General features: G+C 38.3%; 1 protein-coding gene across 1 annotated transcript in view; it reads left to right on the top strand.

Annotated features, from left to right (window-relative positions):
• The window catches only part of TOP1 (DNA topoisomerase I), an 89,597-nt gene that overhangs the window by 40,409 nt on the left and 25,272 nt on the right, over positions 1-23,916 (top strand). The window contains exons 4-9 of the mRNA XM_072735856.1: positions 6,304-6,427; positions 8,252-8,307; positions 11,438-11,533; positions 12,511-12,589; positions 16,037-16,149; positions 23,209-23,324. Coding sequence (XP_072591957.1) covers positions 6,304-6,427; positions 8,252-8,307; positions 11,438-11,533; positions 12,511-12,589; positions 16,037-16,149; positions 23,209-23,324 — 584 coding nt within the window. The remainder of the gene's footprint in view (positions 1-6,303; positions 6,428-8,251; positions 8,308-11,437; positions 11,534-12,510; positions 12,590-16,036; positions 16,150-23,208; positions 23,325-23,916) is intronic.

Genomic DNA, 23,916 nt, shown 5'->3' with positions numbered 1-23,916 from the left:
TGTATCAACGTGTCTGGGGGAAATGGACGGTTAACCTTAAGGAGGTAGAGAAGTTGGGTAGTTTAGCAAGGAGGAAACTGCAGTGCCACCACCATTCACATGGGAGTCAATGTGATATAGTGAAAAGCACACAAAAATAGAAGTCAAGAGTCTAGGCTCTGTTATTTGCTAAATAAATGTGTCCTACATTTACTAGTTGTGTGTCCTAATTCAAGTTGTTTAACTTCTGGGTCTTGTTTTCCATTTTGGTCAAGTGTTGATAACAGTACTGGTCTGGGCAAGTTTTTAAGTTTGTTGGGGCAGAATTAAGTGGAATTCTGCAGATGAACGCTCTTTGGAAACGAACATGTTAAATAATTGAGGTGGTGGTGATTACCATACATACTAGTAGAGTATCATTCAGATAAATTAGAGCTGTCAATTTTGGTAGTCTTTGGATCTAATTTTTTAGTAGTTCCTTATTGATAACATCAATTTGGAGCCCTGGTTTTCAATTATATCTAGCTATATTATGATGATGAACTATAATCTTTTTTTTCCTTTTCTTTCTTTTTTTTTTAAGAATTCATGGTAGAAAGGGTATTTGAACTAGCCACTGAAAGATGGTTAAGATCTTGACAAGGGAAGATAATGGCTGGAAAGATGGCATTCCAGACAATGAGAAAAGAATTAAAAAGACATGGACATTCTGTAATGTACTTTGCTCTGGGAAGAATCCAGTTACGTGGACTCTTGATTAACAGAAGGTGGGATAGAAAATGGGGTCCAAAAAAGCAGCTTGAGGCAGAACTATGAAATGTAATTTCAGAAAGCTGGGACGTGAATCTGAAGGTAGCAAGAAGCCATTGAAAATAATTGAAAAAGGTACACAGAGGACCTAGCCACCATTTGATAAGGGGCCTATAATTTGTAAAATTCCATTCCACTCAAAGTTTTGATAGTTCTTGTGATTTTGTTTAGTAACTATAATGGTCATGTGTATTAGGAAATCTTTGTTTCTTAGAACCTTCCAGAAACTGCTATGTTCTTTTCACAGAGATAGCTTTTGAATTTACCTAGAATTTTTTTTTTAGCAAATGTTATTTAAACCATAATTGCTTCCTTTCCTTGAAGGGGCCATGAATCTCCTCCCTTCACAACTTTGAAACTCTCTAGGCTCTCCGATAGGAATCCCCTATGATTCCATTGGTTTGTACTCTGCCTGGCTCTGCTGCCCTGAAGAGTGGGCGTCGGTAGCCAGAATGAGTTTATTCTCTTAGCCATTAGTAATTAAGTCCTATTCTCAGAAGATAGCTTCCTTCTCTCTCTGGCAGGGTTTCTTTGTTTTGTTGAAAAGTCATGTAACAGAGTGGTTGAGTCCATGACTCTGGAGCTAGGATGCCTGATTTAAATTCTTATTATCTCTTATTAGAGGTGTTTCCTTAGATGAGTTACTTAACTTTTCTGTGTCTCAGTGTCCACATCTAGAAAATGGAGATACTGATACTTCCTCAGAGTTTTGTTACGAGAATTTAAACTGCATAGAAGAGTCTATGGCTCTTAAGGCTATTCAGGTATCTGCTAAATATTTTTATTGGTGATAGAGGACAGATCGTTTTTGTTTTCTTTAACAGATTTAAACAATTTCCCACAATCCGCATCCTAGCTTCCCAGAATATCAGACACAGGTTTGAGGTTGTTGCTTCTCCTAAAGGGGTAGCAAATGCCCTCCCAGGCAAAAAAAATCCTTTTCCTCCTAGTTTTCTACTACCCTCTCCCTATGTCCACACTTCTGCCTCAGTGCCTTACAGGTCAACCTTTGTTGTCTGTTCAGCTCTAACAGAACAGACCAAAGGTTTCACTGTCACTTTTTCCTTAGTGCAATTTAGCTAATTGAAGCATAAGACAGGCATGAACATTCTGGAGATGTGGCTTTGACTCTTTTGTTCTCTTTGGCATTGACTTTTGCTTGTCCAGGCTTTGCTAGTGTGGTGGATCTTATCCCCAAACACGAGCCCTGAGCCAAGGAGTCAGCTTCTGAACCTGGCCAGTAATTGGTGTTTTCTCTCCCAGAGTTCTAAGGATGAAATTCATACTTCATCCAAAAATGTGACCATTACAGAGGCTCTAGGAATGCTAGCTACTATCTGTATTTGGCCTTCAGTGTATCCTCAGATTACACTCATTCTTAAAATGTGTATTTTCTTCAGATGTTTAGGTTTCTTTTTTTTTTTTTTTTTTTAATATTTTATTTATTTATTCATGAGAGATACAGAGAGAGAGAGAAGCAGAGACACAGGCAGAGGGAGAAGCAGGCTCTATGCAGGGAGCCTGATGTGGAACTCGATCCCGGGTCTCCAGGATCATGCCCTGGGCCGAAGGCGGCGCTAAACCACTGAGCCACCCAGGGATCCAGATGTTTAGGTTTCTTACTGTGGTCAGTAGTAAGCCTTTTTTCTGGTTTGTTCTCTTGGAGCCTCACTGAAGCTTTTCTAGTGCTTCCAATCATCTGTGCGCTGCCTCTGAACTGGCCAGTGTTGTAGCTTCCCGTTGTCCTGAAGCTTATTTTGTGACTTTGACATATTGTGTCGATTATGTATGGAAAAGTGGCAGGATCAGTAGAAAAAAAGGGTAACATCTCTTGAAACAAGCAGTCAACATACGAATTCTTCTACATTGGTCAGAATTTCTGTCAGCTCACTATAAGTGGAAAAGATGCTGCTCTTTAAGTCACGATGAAAGCCAAACTAGTTTTAAGCCTTTTGGAAAAAGATTTCCTAACCTCCAAGTTAGGAAATCCTGAATGATGATGAGTCAGTCTAAGTGGTCCCAGATTGGCTCCATTTTCTACTACTGGCCAACTCCTGCATCAGACTACCATGGCACAGCTTTTTTTACATGCTTCTGTATCATCAGACTTTGTCCCCCAAATGCATTTGCCACTTACTTCAGGTAGATTTCTTAGGAAAGACTGACACTGGGTCTTAGCAAGCTTTCTGCCAGTATGGGAGTTATGGATGAGGGGGTAGGACTCCCAGCACTCTGTTCTCTATTTCTGGAGGCAGGGACAGGAACGCACTTGACAGTAGACTTGTTAGCATCATGTTCAGAGCTCCATTAACCCAAATTTTTAACAGTGTACAATGGGATACCTTCTACCACAAGGTGTTCTCAATCCTGAATCCTGGTCACTTAGTATATAAAAATTCATACCTATCCTCTTATATCTAAACAGTTGGGAATAGAGGAGACTATGTTTCCTTTAGAAAGTCACTTCAGTAGTTCGTCTCATTCTGGTCTTTGATTAATTATGACCTATAAAAGGGTTACTACTCTAGCAGGAACTTTGAATTTCCTGAGTAGATTTCTCTCTGGTTAGTAAGCAGAGGAAGTATCATTGACTTTTTTCACTTTCCTGGGGGTGGCCTAAGTACTATCTCATTGCTTTGTCATTTGTTGACGTCTTCTCTGATCTCTGTTTGGTGTGATAATGAATGGCAAAGCTGAAAACTGGAGTGTGTATATACTTAGAGATACGTGCCCCAGAAGACCAGAGAGCCAGTTGCTAGTGAAGCAGACTAATGTCCTTTCTAGGAATTGCTTTCATTGAGAAAAAGAATGGAGGAATGTTAGAACAGAGAGGAAGACTGAGCATTCCTAAACTTCTGTTCCTGAATCAATCATTTATAGTTTCATGGGAAAAGCAGCTATCCCAAAGGTTTTATCATTTCAGATACCCAAGGCCTCTCTTCTAGGAAGTTACTACTTAGTGGTAAAATAAAGTTTTGACCTTCTATATCAAATCTCAGACTGGCCATGCATTTATTTGTCTCTAACATCTGTCTGCTTTAAGGGGTAAGGTATCAATTTCATGGACATGTGATGGTACTGATTTCCTGGAAAGTGCTCTGAACTTGGAGATGGAAATACTGAGTTAAATCCAAATCCCAACTTCCTTTCTTTCTAACATTGTAACTTTGAATTAGACTTTGAAAAACTGGCTCCTCTCCTAAATCAGTTTAAAGGGACAATAAAATCTATCTCACAGGAGTGTTGTGAGGATTGAATGAAATAATGTATATGAAAATACCAAGCACAGTGCTTGCTTAGAGTGGGAGTTTTTCTTACTCTGTCTGTGGGGAGATATTCATCCCTAAGTATTGTCAATGTAATTATTCCAGGTTTTTGCTCTTGGACAAACACTTGTGTAGATGACCAGTAATTCCTCTTACAGTTAATGTTTAAAAAGCATTAAAACTACAATGCTTGTATAATGAAATACTAAGCTCACATGCTTTGCTGGTAGTAGGATTTCATGGGTGTAAACCATGATCTCATACGTGTAAACTTCTGAAGAATCTGTTGCAGTCTCTGCAACCTTACTGTTTCACCAGTCATTCTAAAGCTGGAGAGCTTAATGAGAACTGGAAGTAAGAGTGCTAATGAAGTTGGGAGCCATCTTTGTAGTAAAGGACAATTTTTTGATAAAACACTGCATTTAGGTAAAAACTATTAGGAGAACACACCGAGTGAAGAGTGACATAACTGTGTGCTGAGAGCAAGGAGCATGGTGGGAGACTTGGTGACCATGTACCTCTATGTATGCTGAAACTAGGTGCAGCCCTAATGAGTTAAAAGGAAATGTTCACTCATGGAGAAACTTGTTGCTTCATTTTGTGGCACATCTAAATAACCTAATGAGAGCAACATGGAGGAGTATATAAATAAGAAAAAGTGGGCATTGTTATCTTTCCATTTGACAGTTCCTGGATCTTCCCAACCCTGTAGTCCTGTCTCTGCTGGTCCCTCGGTCCTCCTGCTTCTGCTTATTTATTACCCGAATGCCGGTCTTGAGTTGAGGCTCTCTTCATGCACCGAGATGTGTGTGACAGCAGATGCGTTTCTGACCGAGGTTCTACGCTCTCCCCTACCTGGTTGCCATCATTGGTTGCTCCCTCTCTGGCCTTTGATGTGCTCAGGTGTGCTGGCAGAATCTTTAGAACAAACTCCTTGGGATGGACACAGCCTAACGTAATGAGCTCATTGCTGGTAAAATCTACTTTTTCTGGACTGAAGGCTAAATGTGGCAGATGGGAAATGCAGTCTGGTGGTGGGGAAGGCCGGAACCACTGTAGGCCTGTCAGCTGAGGTTGCTGCCAGCTGTCTTGTGTCTGGGGTGGGCTCCCCAATTCATAGCCCTTGAATTCAAGTCCTTTTGTTAACTTGTGGAATATAGTGGTTGGTGCAGTGAACAAGGTTCCTAAGCTACCTGCCCAGTGCACTGAAGAAAACGGTCTTTCCGTGTTTTGCTACCCTAAACCGTAGCTTGTAATTTTTGCTTATTGCCTCTTCAGTCCCCGTGCATGTTTTTATATAGTTGCGGTGACTATATATTCCTGTTTCTTCTTATGTGGCCATAAACACTGTTCATGTGTATTCATAGGGCTCACAAACTATAGCATAAGGGCTGTGTAATTTGATACATCACAGGTTCCTCCTTTGTTCTTTACTAAGGTTTTATCTTTTTTGTGTGTGTGTGTGGTTTTTGTTTGTTTCTTTGTTCTTGTTTTTTTGTTATGGAAAACATCAAAATAGAATATCATTTGTGATGTTATTTTCCAAAGAGAAACTTCTAGGAGCTAGATCCTAGGGTATGAACATTTTAATGGCACTTGCTTTGTAATGTCATATTTAGTTTTCCGGAGGAGCAGTGCTTACCAGTATATCCACAAACCCTTTTAAAAGCAAGACTTTTAAACGTTGAGGGCTGGATATGTCTTTACTTTTAGCTGGATCTTTTCTTACTGTAAAGGAAGGACCAAGCAGGGTTTATCAGCCCCATATAGAAGTGACTAGCTTTTCCTAGTTAAAGCTAGCAGGAAACATTTACTGTATTTTTGGGCTGTTAACTGCGCAAAGCCACGAGATGCATATTTTGTGAATTTTTACCTTCTCACGTCAGATGTGAATGCTCAATTTGGAGCTTTCATCCATCATAGTTTTTGCTGGTAGAATGTTGTAGAAATGGTGGGCTTACTGTATGTTCTTAGTCACTTAAAAAAAAGTCCTGGTATGTTTAGAATAACTACATTTCTCTATTTGGTTTCTTTGCCCCTTCAAAAAAATAAAAACATCAAACAAGATAAAGTCCAGTAGCCAAGCGCCTCTACTTGAACCCTCTGTCAGGACTGTTTATTTAAAGCATTGTAAGTTTCCATGGTTTCATGTTATCTTAGGGTTATCTTGTGAGTTGATCTTGTGAAATGAACCCTTGTGGTCCCTGCTCTGGGCTAACTCTGTGGTTTATTTATTTTTTCTCTACAGTGAACATAAAGATTCTGAAAAGAAACACAAAGAGAAGGAGAAAACCAAACACAAAGATGGAAGTTCAGAAAAGCATAAAGACAAACACAAAGACAGAGACAAGGAAAAACGAAAGGAGGAAAAGGTACAGAACTTTCAGTGGGGAAGGAAGAGCAATGGGATGTACTTTTCATTTTCTTTATCTTTAAAAGCAGGTCCTGAAAGTACCCTTATTGCACAGCAAGATTCCTTAGCCTTTGAGTAAAAAGGTCTCTGTCAGGAGACTTCAGTGTCAGTCACAGTCTTAAACTATGAAAACCAAAGCCCTTTACCACTGAATTTCATAGGACCAAATCTACCCATGTCATTATCTTACTTTAAATGGCAAATGGATAAATTAAGAATGTAGGGTTTCTGGAAATGCCAGTTTTCCTTTTATGGGGAAAATTAATTCTGGTCTTGGGAGAAGGCCTAGTGCCATGTTGGCCTTCTCTTGAATAAAGGGTCCTTCCTGAGTGAAAACTTAGTGATGTTGGTGCTTTTGTGGCTTTCGGTTCCAGCATAACCATTATAAGCCTTCTCAAAATCTCTAGGCTCATCTGGCTGCAAATGAGAAGTACTATGTATAGGGATGCCTGGGTAGCTCAGCGATTGAGCATCTGCCTTTGGCTCAGGGTGTGATCCCAGAGTCCCGGATCAAGTGCTGCATTGGGCTTCCTGCATGGAGCCTGCTTCTCCCTCTGCCTGTGTGTCTCTGCCTCTCTATGTCTCTCATGAATAAATAAGTTCTTTTTTTTTTTTTTTTTTAAAGTAGTACTATGTATAGATTTTTTTTTTTTATTGTTTTGGGGTGCCTGGCTGGCTCAGTCAGAAGAGTCTATGTGATTCTTGATCTCAGGGCTGTGAGTTCAAGCCCTATGTTGGGTGTGGAGATTACTTAAAACAAAAAACCTAAAAAATTTTTTATTTTAAGTAAAAAAAAATAGTTTCTGAGAAAGTAATTTTGGTACTCAGTAAATTCAGGAAATCTAAAATAGAGAATATAATGAAAAGTATATGTTTCTTGGGGTACCTGTGTGGCTCAGTCAGTTAAGCATCTAACTGTTGATCTCAGCTCAGGTCTTGATCTCAGGCTCGTGAGTTCAACTCCCACATTGAGTTCCATGCATAGCATTGGAACCCACTTAAGAGAGAAAAGAAAATCACACCTTCTGGGGCACCTGGATGGCTCAGTTGTTGAGCGTCTGCCTTTGGCTCAGGTCGGGGTCCTGGGATCAAGTCCTGTATCAGGCTCCCCACAGGGACCCTGCTGCCTCTGCCTGTGTCTCTGCCTCTTTCTGTCTCTCATGAATAAATAAATAAAACTTTGAAAGAAAAGAAAATGAAAATTACACCTTCCTTTTCACCCTTTGCTCATTGTTCTTTTTCTCTTTCGGGGGGGCAACCACTCTACCAACCATTTTTCTGTGTTCTTCCAGAGATACCGTATATATGTGTGTGCACATATATGCACACATATGTATATGTATCCTTTTGTATGTGTAAAGATTTTTGAAAGACCGAGAATGTCTGGGAAGGGAGGGGTGTGTGTGTGAACATACTCTGCCTAAATCAGAGAAGGCAGGAAACGGACTATTTCGTTTTGTTATTTTCTCTACGCACTGCCAAGGGCAAATCCTTGAGAGAGTATATTTATTGAGGGAGGGGGACTTGCTATCATTTAAAGGTAAAAAGCTGCCATTTTGAGGGGAAACATTTCTTAGTAAATTGGATAATTCGCCCTGAAGAACTGTAAAAAATGAGTCTTAGGAAAATGTCAAGACCTTTAGTTCACCTGTTCAGTTTTGCTAATAATAAGAGTCTGTGATCAAGATGCTCCAAGAATTGAGGCCGAATGTTCTCAAATAAGAGAGAGGTTTTTTTCAAATTTAGTCCTTTCAAGGTACTAATCAGTTACTATTATTTTCAGGTTAGAGCCTCTGGGGATGCAAAAATTAAAAAGGAGAAGGAAAATGGCTTCTCTAGGTAAGACTCTTCTGCTACCTTGGCTGCTCTTTCTCTTGGCCAGCTGTGTATGTTGTAGTGTTGTCTGAACTTACCTAAATTGTACTGACCAGGCCACCTGTTGGTTTCCAGGGAGGTTGGCAGTGAGGGGACATGATCTAAGCTAATTTGAGCATTTCTAAAGTGTCATTTAGTGAAACTGACCAGCACATTTTCCAGAAGGCTATTTTGAGTTGAGAAGATAAGACAGGAAGAAATTTCTATAAAAATTGAGATATAATTTAAATACCGTAAAATTCACCCTTTGAAAGCATACAGTTTATGGGTTTTTGGTGTATTCACAAGGTTGTACAACCTCCCCCTACCCCACTATCTTAATAACAGAACATTTTCATCTCCCCCAAAAGAAACTTCATAGTCCGTTAGTAATTATGGAGTTTCCTGAAACACCCCTATTCTGAATTCCTCCTTAGTAGTACAGTAGTCTCCCACCCTTATCCACAGTTTTGCTTTCTGTGGTTTCATTTAGCCATGGTCAACCACCGTCAGGAAGTAGGTGGTGATCTCGTGAAAAAGAGACATGGTCTCATAAATTTTATTACAGGGTATTATAATTACTCTTTTTATTATTCTCTTGTTGTGTCTAATTGACAGATTAAACTTTACCATAAGTATGTATGTATAGGAATTATCATGGTATATGTAGGATTCAGTACTTCTCATAGTTTCAGCCATCTACTGGAGGTCTTGAAGTATATGCCCTGTGGATAAGAAGGAACTACTGTATTCTAAGGGTCATCTGTAGAAACTTACTTGGTCTGCATTTTAGGAACAGGTGTAGAGTTGAGTAGAAATACTTTATCTGGGGCACCTGGGTGGCTCAGTCAGGTAAGTGTCTGCTTTCGGCTCAGATCATAATCTTAGGGTCCTGAGATTGAGACCCACATTGGGCTCCCCACTCAGTAGGAAGTCTGCTTCTTCCTCTTCCCCTCCCTCATACACTCTCAGATCTTAAACAAACAAACAAACACATTATCTTTTCAAGAAGAGGAAAATGCATACAATCTAGAGATTGGTTTTCCTGTACTAGTTTTGTCATTTTGGTTCTCTTTTCCTCATCAGCCTCAGGTCCCTAAAAAAAAGCCTTAAGGTCCCCTCTAGTTTGAAATAAATAAGAGTTTTTGATCATATAGTCTCACTCCATTGAGTGACAGAATGGATTTCCTAGGAGTTGTTGGAAGGGTTTGCATATTGACTGGAACAAAGTGTTGGGGAGTGTCACTTCCTTGAAACTTTGAACTTTCAGTTTCGTTTGGGAATATTTTTGAAAATTCTGCCATGAACTCTGAGTCCCTAGGCTAGGAGAAGCAGGTGCCCTCTTCAGGCATGTTTTGTAACTGTTCTAGGAATGCAGAATAATAAATGGAAGAAGTGTTAGAGCTGAAAACTACCCTAGGTGTAAAGTGAGGATAAGATGGCTATTTTCTGCCAGGAGACCATCTAGGACTTTTATAAATTAACACCAACATGTGAATAGACTCTGGTTGTGGTGTGTAGTCCAGGATTCAGTTTCAGACTTTCCATGTTAGAAGATTAGGAATGCAGGCTTCCAGGCAGTGGTCTCTATATCCACCTTCTTGGACGACCTGCTAGCCTGCATATTTGTCTTTGTAGACAATCGAGATGCTTTACTGGGTGGAACACAGTTTTCTGATAAATTGTTTTAGAAGTTCTTCCTTCAGGCCTAGTAATCCTTCCCACATGTTGTAAACTTCACCCATGACAATATTAGGATCTAGCATTTACTTAACTGGTTGGGTCAGTGGCGAGGTTTCTTTCCTTCTGGTGCAAAGTATTTGGAGATACTGGACTCTTGATGCTATGTTAGTGATTTCCATGGTGAAGGGAAGCAGCTGTAGAAATTGGCATTTGAGAAATGTGCAGAAGTAAGAAAAAGCTAATCTCTTTTAAAAAAAACATTCAGATTCTGTTACAAGCAAAGGGATCAAGTATGCTTGGGGAGTGGGGGGGGTGGTAGCATTGAGACCCCATGAATATCTTGACTGTCCTTGGCAGCTGAGTCTGGATGCTTATCCCTTGAACCCCTTAGAGACAGATGGTTTCATGTTGGGAGGTTTTTTCTGTAGTGAGTTAGCTTTGTAGGTGCATCTGGCTGTGAACAGTGAGGTTCTGCTGAGATGTGTCAGGCCAGGGAACATCCCAAGGCTGTGGTGATTGCTGGTTCCATGGTTTTTTTGTGTGTGTGTTTTACTTCTATATATTTTATTTCATTTTCTATTTTTATTTTTATTTTTTTACTTCATTTTTTAATTTAAATTCTGTTAGCCAACATATAGTACATCATTAGTTTCAGATGTAGTGTAGTGTTCAGTAATTTATCAGTTGCATATAACACCCAGTGGTGGTTTTTTTTTTTTTAATTGTTCCTTCCTCTTTCTGATTCAAATAGTTGCCTAATAGAGTCATCATTTTATTCAGAAGGCAAAAAGTCTTAACAAAAATAGGGCAAGGCACTCTTCTGTGTATAGAGTAAGTAAACCAGCGGAGGAAGTTGAACAATGAATAGATTTTGTTCGGAGCCTCTTCTCTCATTTAGCACCTGCCCTTCTTTTGTTGTAATGTCAGCTTAGTTATTTTCCCATGTAACTAAGGGTAGTTTCCATTACAACTTTAAGGTATAAATTTGGAAAATAAATTTTTACTCCCTTCCTTGCAAAAACTATACTTCACTTTTGGAATACTTAATCAGCTTGGATCATTCAAGGGTTTAAATATATAGTAGATTCCTTGTGCCAGGTGAGGAAACAATTTAGGTTTGTTCCTGTTGTGGTTTGGGTCATGCTGGCAAAGGCAGCTAAGCTGCAGTAGAAAAGAATATTGACTTAGATTAAGGAGTCCTGATCTGAGGTCTTGATATTACCTGTTCATCTATAAAATAAGGATAGTACTATCTACTTCATGGGGGAGATAATGAGTGAAAAGAAGTGGCTACAGAAAATTTTTACAATATGTACAAATGCATGTTGTTATCCTTATTAGCTACTTCTCAGTGAGATGATTTATCCCTATTTTAGATTATTTAACATAATGTAGATGTTCTCAAACTTACTAGTCTTTTTTTTTTTTTTAGTCCACCACGAATTAAAGATGAACCTGAAGATGATGGGTATTTTGCTCCTCCTAAAGAGGATATAAAGCCATTAAAGAGACCTCGAGAAGAGGATGAGTGAGTATTTTTTTAATCCTTTGAATTTGAAAACCAAAAGGATTTTTTTTTAAAGAATAAATGTGATGTAGATCTCCCCAGTACACAGAAAAACTGCATTAATTGACTTTAGTCATTTGGAATTTGTGATTAATGGACTGGGCAACTTATTTATATTTGAATTATGAGTTGCAGTAAGTAATATATCTGAGGCTTAGAGAGTATATATTTATATTTTTATTTTCGTATTAAAAGATAATACCTATTATAAGAATTTCAAATAATACAGAATTCATAAAGAATATTTAAATTATTTGTTATTTTAAATTTATCATCACCTACCACAGATAATTTTTTACTGTTAAAGCAATTTTTCCTAGGATCTGTACCTGTCAATCTATTCTAAGTGAAGTTTCAGTGTATAGAGATAATAAAATTGCTCTTAAAATGGTTGAGACTTATGTGTACCTCTTTCTCAGATTCTATGAGGTTAAGTTCTATTCCTTAGGTTCAGTCTTGTATAGCTTATTATGCTTTAGGAATCTACAGAGGATTTATGGTAGAAAGTGGATGGAAAGAGAGGAGAGAAACACTTGGTGAACTCCCTTGTCTTCATTTAGAATGTATATGGTATTTATTTCTTCCCCTTTCCAGCTGGATATTGCCTTGTGTTAGCCATTGCGGCACTGTTCATTTGGTTCCCAGACTTTGATCTTCTAGTGGTGTCTGTTTCAATAGATAGCCAGCCCTCCACTCCCCTTCTCTTCCAAGCTTATGTCTAGTATAAATTATTTTGTTCTGTGTAGGACTGTAACTGTTGGTCCTTGGTCAGGCCTTCTTTACTTTTTCCATTCCTGTTCTGACTGTAGAATGTCCAGCCAAGAATAATAGTCATGGCTGCATTGGAAGCCTCCAAGAGGAGTTTGGAGGTCCTGACCCTGTTGGTGAGAACTATTGTGTCAAAGTTGTTAATTGCTTATTCATGTTCCCCTTTGTAGTGCTGATTATAAACCTAATAAGAAAATTAAAGCAGAAGATATCAAGAAAGAGAAGAAACGAAAACTGGAGGAAGAAGAGGTTAGTAAAGAGACGGTGGCCCTGGGAGGCATGGGTTTGGAGTAAGGAGTTGTCCATAAAACAAGTTTTGAAGGCAGATGAGTTTTAGGGAGTATATTTATCTGTGGTAGAGGAAACGCTGAGAAAAACTCATACATGTGTAACAGTGGCCATGGCACCGTGAGTTTTAAGATCTCTTAGCCTTCGCAGGTGTCTACCCGTAGTTGTGCTGCCAGCTGACATTTTTGGAGAAACTACACCATCTTCACGCATGTGGAAGAAGTGTTAACAAATCATACTTTGGATTACAACCGGGAAGAGTTTTCCTTAAGAATGTTTTTTAGTGCTCTCTTATATCTTAGGAAGCTTTCTCATCACTCACTTTGGGTAACTCTCTTGTGTTTAAAGGCCTTTGATTAGGTGCCCCTTGGACATATGATGAAAAACCCAAGCTCTTTACCACTACTCTTCCCAGTCTGACCCCTGCATCTGGTGCCTCCCTTCATCTTGCGCTTCTTCTCTAATTTTGCTTATTCTAGCCACACTGGCCTCCCTTGTTTCCTTTCCACACTGGATTCTTTTGTGCTTCAGAGCTTTATGTAGCACATGCCGTTTCTTTTGTTGGGAACACACTTGCTCTTCCTCCCTTCTTTTGCTCATCACCTTCCTTAAAATCTCAGCTCAACTCAAGTATTTTTCTGGGAGCTCTACTTTATGCTTGTGGTAGATTTAAAAATACAATAATATGGTTCCTTTTGACATTTCCTATTTCTTGTACTGAAGAGGTGTTAGCAAGTAATTCAAGAGAAGGATGTCAGAAATTCACAGGAGTCTTAATCTTGCACTCTCCTAAGAGAAAGGGTTGAGTGAGTTCTTAGCCCTTATGTTGCATTTGTGGTTAGCCATGGTCATGGGCAAAATGAATTCATAAGTATTAAGTCAGTAGCTCATCAAAGGATGAGCAGTAAAGATAGCAATAGTAGGGAACAGTGAGTTTTAAGAATGTAATCTATTGTAGTAGTAGTAAGAATGATAATCATAATTAAAATTAAATGTAATAGGTGCTTACTGTGTGCCAGACACTATTAATGCTTTATATGAGTCATTTCATTTAATCCTTACAACAGCCCTTAAGAGGTAAATATAGCCACTATTATCTACATTTTGCAGATGCAGAAACTGAGGTATAGAGAGAGGCTGAGATCATTTGCCTGATGTCATACAACTACGGAGTAGTAAAGCCATCATTTGATCCCATGCAGTCTGATTCCAGAACGAGTACCACTAGCTACTATGTTATCCTGTCTCCTGTGTAACTTTGCTGATGCTTTAGCTCCGCAGAAAGGGAGAAGGGTCTTTAATGAAATCACATTAAAAATAGTAATGAATAGGTGCCCACAGAGAGATGATGGGGTCCTAGATTTAAGAGAAATGGGCTTTTCTGACTGGTCTGTTTTTGGCAGTTCAAGTTTATGAGTACCAACTGAAGGAATTAAGAGTAAAATGTTGAGTGATTATGTAGTGACTCCACTTTTATATAGATGATCAGTACAGATTAATTGGTTAAAAAATGTAAAACTTTGGCTTTCTGTATTGCCTTTATCCCTTTGTTGAATTAATGTAAAATAATACCTTTCTCTGAGTTTGGAAGGAGCTAGTAATAACTGTTTTAAACAATTTGGAAAAAAGGACACTTGACTTTATTTTTTTTATTCTTTTCAGCAGCCCTCTCCCTATAAGGGGAGAAAAAAAATGCGGCTGAAAGACCTAGAATTAATACTCAGTCTTACTATGCTTGGGACCCCAGATGGCAGGAGCAGTCCTGAAACCTCATTCACTGGCTGTGGTTTTTTTCATTTCTGGGAATTGTTCTAAAGTTTCTCAGTGACTGATTATCCCATTTTGAGGCTTGAAAACATACAGTATAGCCAGTAGTTTCCTGATGGGACCATCTGTATGCCTGCTCAGAAGCTGTTCAGAGAATGTCTTAACTGAAAAACATTTCCCTTTCCTGTGGTGTGTTTCAGGCTAAAATGATAAACATTATCTGAATTAATATGATCCTCTAATACTTTCTCCTCCTGAACATACTTATACATTGATATCCTCCATTCCTGTATTAAAATATGTCTGGTGTTATAGTCTTTCCCTTCCTCCTACGGTAAAGATCATTTGCTTTAAAATCCTGAGTTTATCTTGATTGCTGTCCTATCATGTAGTGCTAGGATGTTTATATATTCCAGTCATTCCCATGAGTCACACTATGATTTTTCTGGTACACTTGGGCTCTCATCATGGTCAGTAGCAGCTAAATGACCTTGAACAAGTGAACAAACTTCCATTTCAGAGTTTTCCTTAATTATAACTGGAATATGTCAAACCAAACTGTCTTTTTAAAAGGTCTTTCAAGCTCTACCATTCTATAAATGATTTTAAGATGACTCAAAACCACTTTTCATAGCTATACAGAACTTGTTGAATAAAAAATGATCTTGGTGGGATGCCTGGGTGGCTCAGCGGTTGAGTGTCTGCCTTTGGCTCAGGGCATGATCCTGGAGTCCTGGGATTGAGTCCCACATTGGGCAACCTGCATGGAGCCTGCTTCTCCCTCTGCCTGTGTCTCTGCCTCTGTCTATGTCTCTCATGAATAAATAAATAAAATCTTTATTTAAAAAATGCTCTTGGATAGTTAGGAAAAGGAAAATATTCTTTAAAAGAGTTCAGTTCCTGTGAAGTAGGACCCGCACTTTTTGAATAGCACATTTTGTGTGTGTGTGTGTGTGTGTGTGTGTGTGTGTGTGTGTTTGAGACTTTTCTTCCGTATTACTGAATTTTATTTGTTTATATTTGTGCCACAATGACAGTTCATCTGGGGTCACAGTTCAAAGAAGAGCCATAAAGAAATACAATATAGGAATTGATAATCCTTTTAGGACCTCCTTGACATTTGTTTACTGCTTCCTGACTTTGTGTATGTAGGCAACAGTGATAGGAAGTATTTCCCCACAGCCCCTCTCAGACTCAATCAAGAATTCCCTTTCAAATTATATATTAAGTATCTAAATACAAAGTCTCCTATAGCTATTATTTGATAGTGTTGGAAGAGGTTTAAAGATGAGCAGATTTAAAACAAGTGAGCATAATACATTGGGACTATTTTCCATAGCAGTGCTTTCCCAAACATTCCTCTGAGGCTAAAAAATATACAATATCCTAGGCTCTCTTCCCATGCAAAATGAATGTTTTTAACTACTTTCTCAGGTAATCATTTGTCAGGAAGTAATCATTTGGGAAACATTACCCTAGAGAAAAAGACCAATAAATTTTCATTCATTTGTCAAATTTAGCTTTAAAAACCTCTCCAGTTTTGATATTCTGTGATTCCTGTTTTTCTTCCTAAGGGCCCCTCACAACTACTGCTTAACTGTGATTGGTACTTAAGTGCTTTCTCACCATGTTTCTTTGTAGGACGGTAAATTGAAAAAACCCAAGAATAAAGAGAAAGAGAAAGATAAAAAAGTTCCCGAGCCAGATAGCAAGAAAAAGAAGCCGAAGAAAGAAGAGGAGCAGAAGTGGAAATGGTAACATTGCAGCACTGGGTTACAATGTCACCTCTCGGGTTCCACAACCTAATTAAGCAAGAGTGTTACTGAAATTTAATAGCCTGATGTTTGGAGGAGGAGGGAAGTACTTAGAAAAATCTCTCTAGAATGACATTCTGGAATACATTTTCCAGGTTCTAGTGAGAGAGAGTGTTAACTAGCTCTCAGCCTTTTAGATCTAAAAACTAGGTCCCATTCTGTTGAACAGATTGAACTAGGAAGGTGTGTGTGTGTGTGTATAGGAATTTGGCATGTGAAGAATGTTGCTTTTAAAATGATAGGGAAAAAGTAAAAAATAAAATGATAGGGGAAAGATAGATTATTTTATAAACCATGTTCAGGAAACTGTCTATTTGCTTAAAAAAATCCGCAAGGAAATCTGGATGACTATTTTATAATTGTAGAACAATGAAGACCTTTTGAAGCAGGAAGTATAATAAGAGCTGTAAGGAAAAGCTTTGTAAAATTGATACGTCAAAATTAAAGTTTTGTATGTGGCAAACAAACTCATGCCATTAAAAAAAAAAATAGGGGAAAATATTTGCAGTACAGAGGGCTTAAAATTCTTAATGTGAAAAAAAGTCTTTTAAAAATGAAAAGAACAGGGACACCTGTGTGTGGCTAAGCGGTTGGGCGGCTGCCTTTAGCTCAGGTCCTGATGTGGGATCAAGTCCCTTGGCCTCCTATGAAGAGCCTGCTTCTCCCTCTACCTAGGTCTCTGCCTCTCTCTCTCTCTCTCTCTCTCTCTCTCTCTCTCTCATAAATAAATAAAAATCTTTTTTAAAAATGAAAGAAACAGTCTTAGAGAAGTGATTAGTAAACATCTTAAAACATAGGCAAAGAAAAATGCCAAGAAAATAATGATACGTCTTTTTGTATAATGTCTCTTAGGTTAGGAAACATTAATGAGTATCAGAATATCTAGGGTTGCGACTGAGAGAACAGGCTTCGTCCTCACTGGGAGTGAAGAAGAGTCCGTCTTTATGGAGGAGAATAGCAATAGCAGGTTACTTTTGAGACGTGTGTTTAAGTGGGAAATTTTAATTTTTATTTGATAAGTTTTAGTGTTTAGAATTTTGAATACTGATACTTCTTAAAACTTTGTACGATTTATCTGCTGTACCTATTATACATGATTTGTATTTGTGTTGAAAAAGAGTCCAATGATGCGGGAGGTGTACAAGTTAGGAAAAAATGACTTCTTTGTCTGATTTTCGGTTCTCCTTTTCAGCTTTGAGGTAACCACTGTTCATAATTTGATATGTAGAGTTCCAGACCTATTTGTATGCATTTACTCTATGGCTTTTATAATTTAGAACTGTAAACTCCTCAGCACAGCATGCCTGAGGGGAAGGGACAGATCAATGACCAGGGAGATAGATGCCTTGAGAAGAGCAGAGCTGCAGTGGCAGAAATGCTCAACACAACTATGCAATTGGCATTGTTGGTGTGACCACATATGGGGTTAAAAGGAAAGTTTGGAAAAAAGAAAATTGCAGAGCAAAGGAATCCTGGGCCTTTCAAAGGTCAGTCAGGAAACCAAAGGATATGTGTTTTTATTTTCTTTTTTTTTCCTTTGGAACTAATCAGAGTTTTTCAGAGTTTGAATATTCACCTTTAATAAAAACAGTTTTAAGAGATTTATTTATTTTTAGAGAGAGAACAGAGGAAGGGGCAGAGGGAGAATCTTAGGCAGATTTTACACCTATCAGGGAGCCTGTCATGGAGCTCCATCTCTTGACCCTGAGATCATGACCTGAGCCGAAATCAGAGTCACATGCTTAACTGACTGAGCCACCCAGGTGCCCCAAGATAAAATGAAATGATTATGTATATTAGGGGCTATTAGGAATCATGAGAATGGTGGGTTAGTAATTCATCAGCCCTTTGTGTCTGTCAGGGTTCTGTGGTGGGTCTCAGTAAGTGTTGAATGAACAAGTTCATTTCCTTGTCTTCACCAGCTCCCTCCTGTCTTCCCCCTTCCTGTGGAGCTTTGGCTCTTGTTGGACCTCAAAGCAGATGTACTCTTATCCTGGTCCAACCTTGTGTGTGTGGAAATTTGATGCCTTAGAAGGATCTAATAACCTAATTTTGCTTTAGATTGAAATCCTTTTCAGTGTTGCCACGTGTTAATTCCGAGTGATTGTGACTTTTGATTTTTATTCTTAATTTTGATTTAAGTGGGATTGGTTAGTATTCAACTGAAGATGGTTGGTTTGCGGGTAAGCAGTTTTTTCTACAGCCTTCAATGCGTGCTGTCCTCAAGTTAAATTTTGTGCTTTATTAATAAGCACATTGCCTAATGTCACACTGTGTTTTTAGAAGTAGAGAACAAGAATGATTGACCTCTTAGCTGATAGTTTGCCCTTTCTTCTGTCATGGTAAGCTGCCTACTGTACTCTGAAGTCAGTGGTCCAGTTCTCAGTGGCCACCACTGACAGCCTAGTCAGGGGTTAAATGGCGGATATTGTCTTTTTTTTTTTTATTATTTCTCTTGCTCTCCCACTAAAAGAGGCACACTTCATCAGTTTGGCAAACGTGGAGACCTTTTGCTTCCCCCTAAAGTCTTAGATTTTGTTAATGTTGCCAAAAAGAAAGCAGCAAAACTTTGATCTTTATCTTCTCTTTGGTGATTAGAGAGAAGGGGAAGGTTCAGATCCTCTCTGAGTTTCTTTATTTTTATCATATTTTCCCCCATAGAAACAGTGTTCCAAGTGGTGTTAAGTGGTATGTTCAGGTTTGTGGGAAAACTTACTTAACTGAGATCCCCCTGTTTTTAAGGGTGACTCATTGTGTAAACATTTGTGGAGTTTCAGTTATGCTTTGAGTTAAATACACTTTTGTGTCAGGGCTGAGCTGACCTGGAACAGAAGTTGCATATTTATTCTAAACAGACAATTCTTCACAGAAAGACCTAGAAATTAGAATGTTACATTGCTGTGTTAGGTGACTTTAAATGAAGATTTCAGTCTCTTTTAGCAAAAGTAAAATGAGTTAGGGTTATATGTAGAGAACAATGTTGAAAGACCAGACTCACAATCAGTAATAGTGATAAGAAATGTATGGCATATGGATTGATATTCTCCTCAAACCAGAGAAACTGCCTTTGATTCTAAAGATTATCTTTAAGAAAGCTTTAGTATGTGTGCTTTACTTCTGAATTTTAAAAATTAAATATTCATTTTACAATGTACTGTGAGGTTCTTGTTAACTGCAAAGGAGTTTGATTTCAAACAGGTGATTAACTCACACATTTCTAGCACTTTCCCACCTTCCCCTTTTCAAGCATATTCTATTGTCAAATTGATAACTGCCTTGAATTTATAAGTCAGGCCTCCAGAAGTCATTTTGGTGTCTAAATATGTGTTTTTCTTAATTTTGTTGGTGAGTGCTAGAAGGGCAGCACTACTGTTTTTATTTGTATAGTAATGGTTGTCGATCCATTATCAGCCTCTTAAAGGATATGTTCCCTTTCTGTGAGGTTTAGTATTGAGTAATTGACTGAATCTCTTATTTAGCTTAAATGGTATGAAAGTTACTGTGAGTACTCAGGATGAACATGTTGGAATAAGAATTTTAAAAATGGTTTGGAGTCTTAATTAAGAATCACTGACGTTGATGAGAGGAATGGAACCAAGTCCCAGTATAGGAGAAGACAGGGTACTCTCAATCTCCTCAGTTACTGTGACTGCTTCAACATAGACTTCTTGTAGCTACTCTCATATACATGCCAACACACCTCATACATACATACATGCATGCATGCATACATACATGTGAGTTTTCTCTGATTTGGAGAGTAGTAGACTCTGGGATTTGGATGGGTCTCTGCATCCAGGCCTTTCCATGCCAGTGTCTAGTTGGGAGATCCTGCCCATTTCATATGTAGAGTGATAGATTGGTTATGGAGCATCTTTAATGCTCCTTCTAGGTTTAAGATTTTGTTAAATCTTGACTTTCAGGTTTGTTTGTTTTTTATTTTATGTTGTAAACATAAAAACAAAATTTACCGTATTAGGGGATCCCTGGGTGGCTCAGCAGTTTGGCACCTGCCTTTGGCCCAGGGCGCGATCCTGGGGTCCCGGGATTGAGTCCTGCGTTGGGGTTCCAGTGTGGAGTCTGCTTCTCCCTCTGCCTGTGTCTCTGCCTCTCTCTCTCTCTCTCTATCATAAATAAATAAATAAAAATATTTTTAAAAATTTACCATATTAATCGTTTTTAAATATGCAGTTAAGTGTATTAAGTACGTTCGTATTGTTGTGTAACCCTTACTACTACCATCCATCTCCAGAACTCTTTTCATCTTATAAAACTGAAACTCTTAAGTAATTCTCCCTCATTCTCCGCTTTTCCCCTTTCCCCCAGACCTTGGTAACTATCCTTCTGCCTTTTGTCTATGAATTTGATTACTTGACGTACCTCATCTCATGTAAGTGGAAATACATAGCATGTGGCTTTTGTGACTCGCTTATTTCACTTAAGAACATGTTCTCAGGGTACATCCATGTTGTGGCATGTGTCAGAATTTCCTTCTTTTCTAAGGCTGAATAACACTTCATTGTATGGAGAGACCACATTTTATTTATCCATTCATCTATTGATAGATACTTACGTTTCAACCTTTTGGCAATTGTGAATAGTGTTGCTGTGAATATTGGAGAACAAGTATTTGTTTAAATACCTACTTTCAGTTGTTACAGTATATTCCTAGGAGTAAAATTGCTGGATCATATGGTAGGTAGTTCTGTGTTTCACTTTCGAGCTGTATTGATTTTCAGAGTGGCTGTACAGTTTACATTCTCACCAGCAGTGTATAAGCGTTCTAATTCCTCCACATTGTTATCAGCACTTGTTACTTCCTGGTTTGTTTTTGTTTTTATAATAGAACATCCTAATAGGATGTGAGCAGTGTTTCATAGTTTTGATTTATATTTCCTAATGATTGGTGATGTTGAGGTTTTTGGTTTTTGGTTTTTTGTTTTTTTTTAAGATTTTATTTGTCAGAGCACACAAGCAGGGGGAATATCAGACAGGGAGAAGCAGGCTCCCTGCTAAGTAAGGAGCCCCATGGGATGGGATGGGGTGCGGTACGGTGCAGTGTGATGCAATGTGATGTACGCGATGCGCCACAATGCGCCCTCCAAGAACCCTGGGATCATGACCTGAGCCAAAGGCAGATGCTTAACCTTAACCCAAGCACCTCCAGGCATCCTGAGTATTTTTTCAGATGCTAACTATCCATTTGTATATCTTTGGAGGAATGTGTACTCGAGTCCTTTGCTGTTTTTTTTAATTGGGTTGCTCTTTGGTAGTTGAGTTGTAGTTCTTTATTCTAGATCTTAATCCTTTATCAGATATATGTTTTGCAAACATTTTCTCTCATTCGTGGGTTGCCTCCTTACTCTGTTATGTCCTTTGATGTACAGTTGTTGTGGTTTTTTTTATGTACAGTTTTTAACTTTGTAGTGCAGTTGATCTTTTTCTTTTGTTGCCTGTGCTTTTTGGTGTCTTATCTAAGTAATCATTGCTACATGCAAAGTCACAAAGCTTTTGCTCTGTGTCTTTTTTTGAAGAGTTTTATACTTTTTGCTTTTACATTTGGGTCTCTGACCCATTTTGAGTTTAATTTTTTTATATATTATAAGGTAAGGGCCCAACTTCATTCTTTTGCATGTGATTATCTAGTTTTCCCAACTCCATTTGTTGAAGAGATTTCTTTGCTCCATTGAATGGTCTTGGGACTCCTGTCAGAAACCATTTCACCATCTATGTTTACTTTGGTTTTATAGTGATGCTTTTATTACAGCGTTTGATATGTGTACTTTTTATTTAATATTTCTGAACTTTATTTTAAACATTGGAGTTAGAAAAAAGATACTGGAGTTAGAAGATGGTAGGAAGTAATAGAGTATGCATAATTAGCTTTCAGAAGGATTCTGTAGAACTTTAGGGCTTTTAATTTTAAGGTAGAAATGGTGGAGATTAAAATCTATGAAGTTTTAAAATATTTTGTATGTAAAAGACAACTGACTCAAGAAAGAAAATCGTGCTGATGGTGAGAAGGTCTAATTCCAGAAAAAGAAAGACTTAGCCACCTATCAACCAATTGTAGCACATGATCCTTAATTGGATCCTTACCTATAAAATACATTTTAAATTTAATTGGGAAGTTTTTAATAAGATCTAGGTATTACAATGATGCTAATTTTGTTAGATGTGATAGTATTTTAGTTATGTGAGAGGATATCCTTATTTCTATAGAGATGTTTATTGAACTATTTAGAGATGTATCATGTCTGCAATGTACATTGCTGAAATGGTTCAGCAAAAAATTAGGAAACTTAGCATAGTATTAATTGTTGAATGTTAAGTGATGGTTATATAATGTCCCTTTTAAAGTACTTATCTAACATTCGCTTATCAGTGTCTGTTAGATGGCTCTAGGTAACCCTTAAAGTTTAAGTACCTTAAACTCAGTATACCCCCACTGAATTATTATTTTCCAGTTTTCTCTGTTCCATCATGTACTTTCTTACAGGATTGTTTTTCCTTGTACCTTCATCTGGCATCTCCACTCCCAGGTGGTCTTTTTCAGTGTTATCAATAGTATAATAATACCTCTGCCATGTATACCATTTTAAAGGTTTTATTTATTTATTCATGAGAGAACACAGAGGCAGAGATATAGGCGGAGGAAGGAGGAGGCTCCTTGCAGGGAGCCCAGTGTGGGAGTCAGTCCCAGTATTGGAATCATACCCTGAGCCGAAGGCAGACACTCAACTGCTGAGCCACCCAGGCGTCCCTCCCTTGTATCCAGTCTTAGAACTGCACCACGGAACTGTATTTTCCTGTGTTCATATGAGTATTCCATTTTATTTGTTGTGAGTGTTGGCTTTTTCAAAGTGAAGAATACTGGTTATTTTGGTCCAGGCCTTGAATCTGGGGCCCAGAGTTATTCTAGCACACCAGTCAATTGAGCAGGTTAATTATTTGGGCATTTATTAGGTGATCACTAAATGAGGCTCTACTTTTTTAAAGGTGGGAAGAAGAGCGCTATCCTGAAGGCATCAAGTGGAAATTCTTAGAACATAAAGGCCCTGTATTTGCTCCACCATATGAGCCTCTTCCAGAGAGTGTCAAGTTTTACTATGATGGTGAGTTGTTCCAAGGTTGTCTAATTCTTGGCCAAGAAAAGAGTTTGCTTCTATTTAGAAGAATAGAAAATGAGAAAGGATCTTGTGCTATATAATCCTTTTTGTTTATTTCATTTTGTTGTATTGTCCTTGTGTGATTTGGGGGAGGGTTATCCAGTGTTTATTTCGCTCTTAAAGGCCCATTTGGTGATGATGGTGCCTTGACAAAGAGACTGTTAACATTTTAACTACATGGTCCCAAAAATGTCCATCTACATAGCTCATAGCACTTGGTCCCCACGTTAAATGTTATTATCTGAACTTCATTTCTGAGGAGCTACTTTGGCAAGATTTATTAGAAAAGCCTTACTCAAATGATAGTATTTTAGCAATATAATGCAAACTGACAAGCCACTCATGATGAGAAGAAGTAGTACTAGTATTTGATTGAAGATTAATTAGTCAGCTATCAGCCTCTAGGTAGGGCTGATAAGTGTCTGTCACTTAACTCTATGCAGCACAGCACTATGCCTTTACTCTGTGTGCAGTCAGATTTCGTGGCCTGCTGTGAAGAAGTGCCCTGTCTGGTTCTCTGAGAACACTCAGAATTGTC

Source organism: Vulpes vulpes, chromosome 14 (assembly GCF_048418805.1).
Source record: "Vulpes vulpes isolate BD-2025 chromosome 14, VulVul3, whole genome shotgun sequence".
Taxonomy (NCBI): Eukaryota; Metazoa; Chordata; class Mammalia; order Carnivora; family Canidae; genus Vulpes; species Vulpes vulpes.
This window is presented reverse-complemented; position numbering and strand designations above follow the sequence as displayed.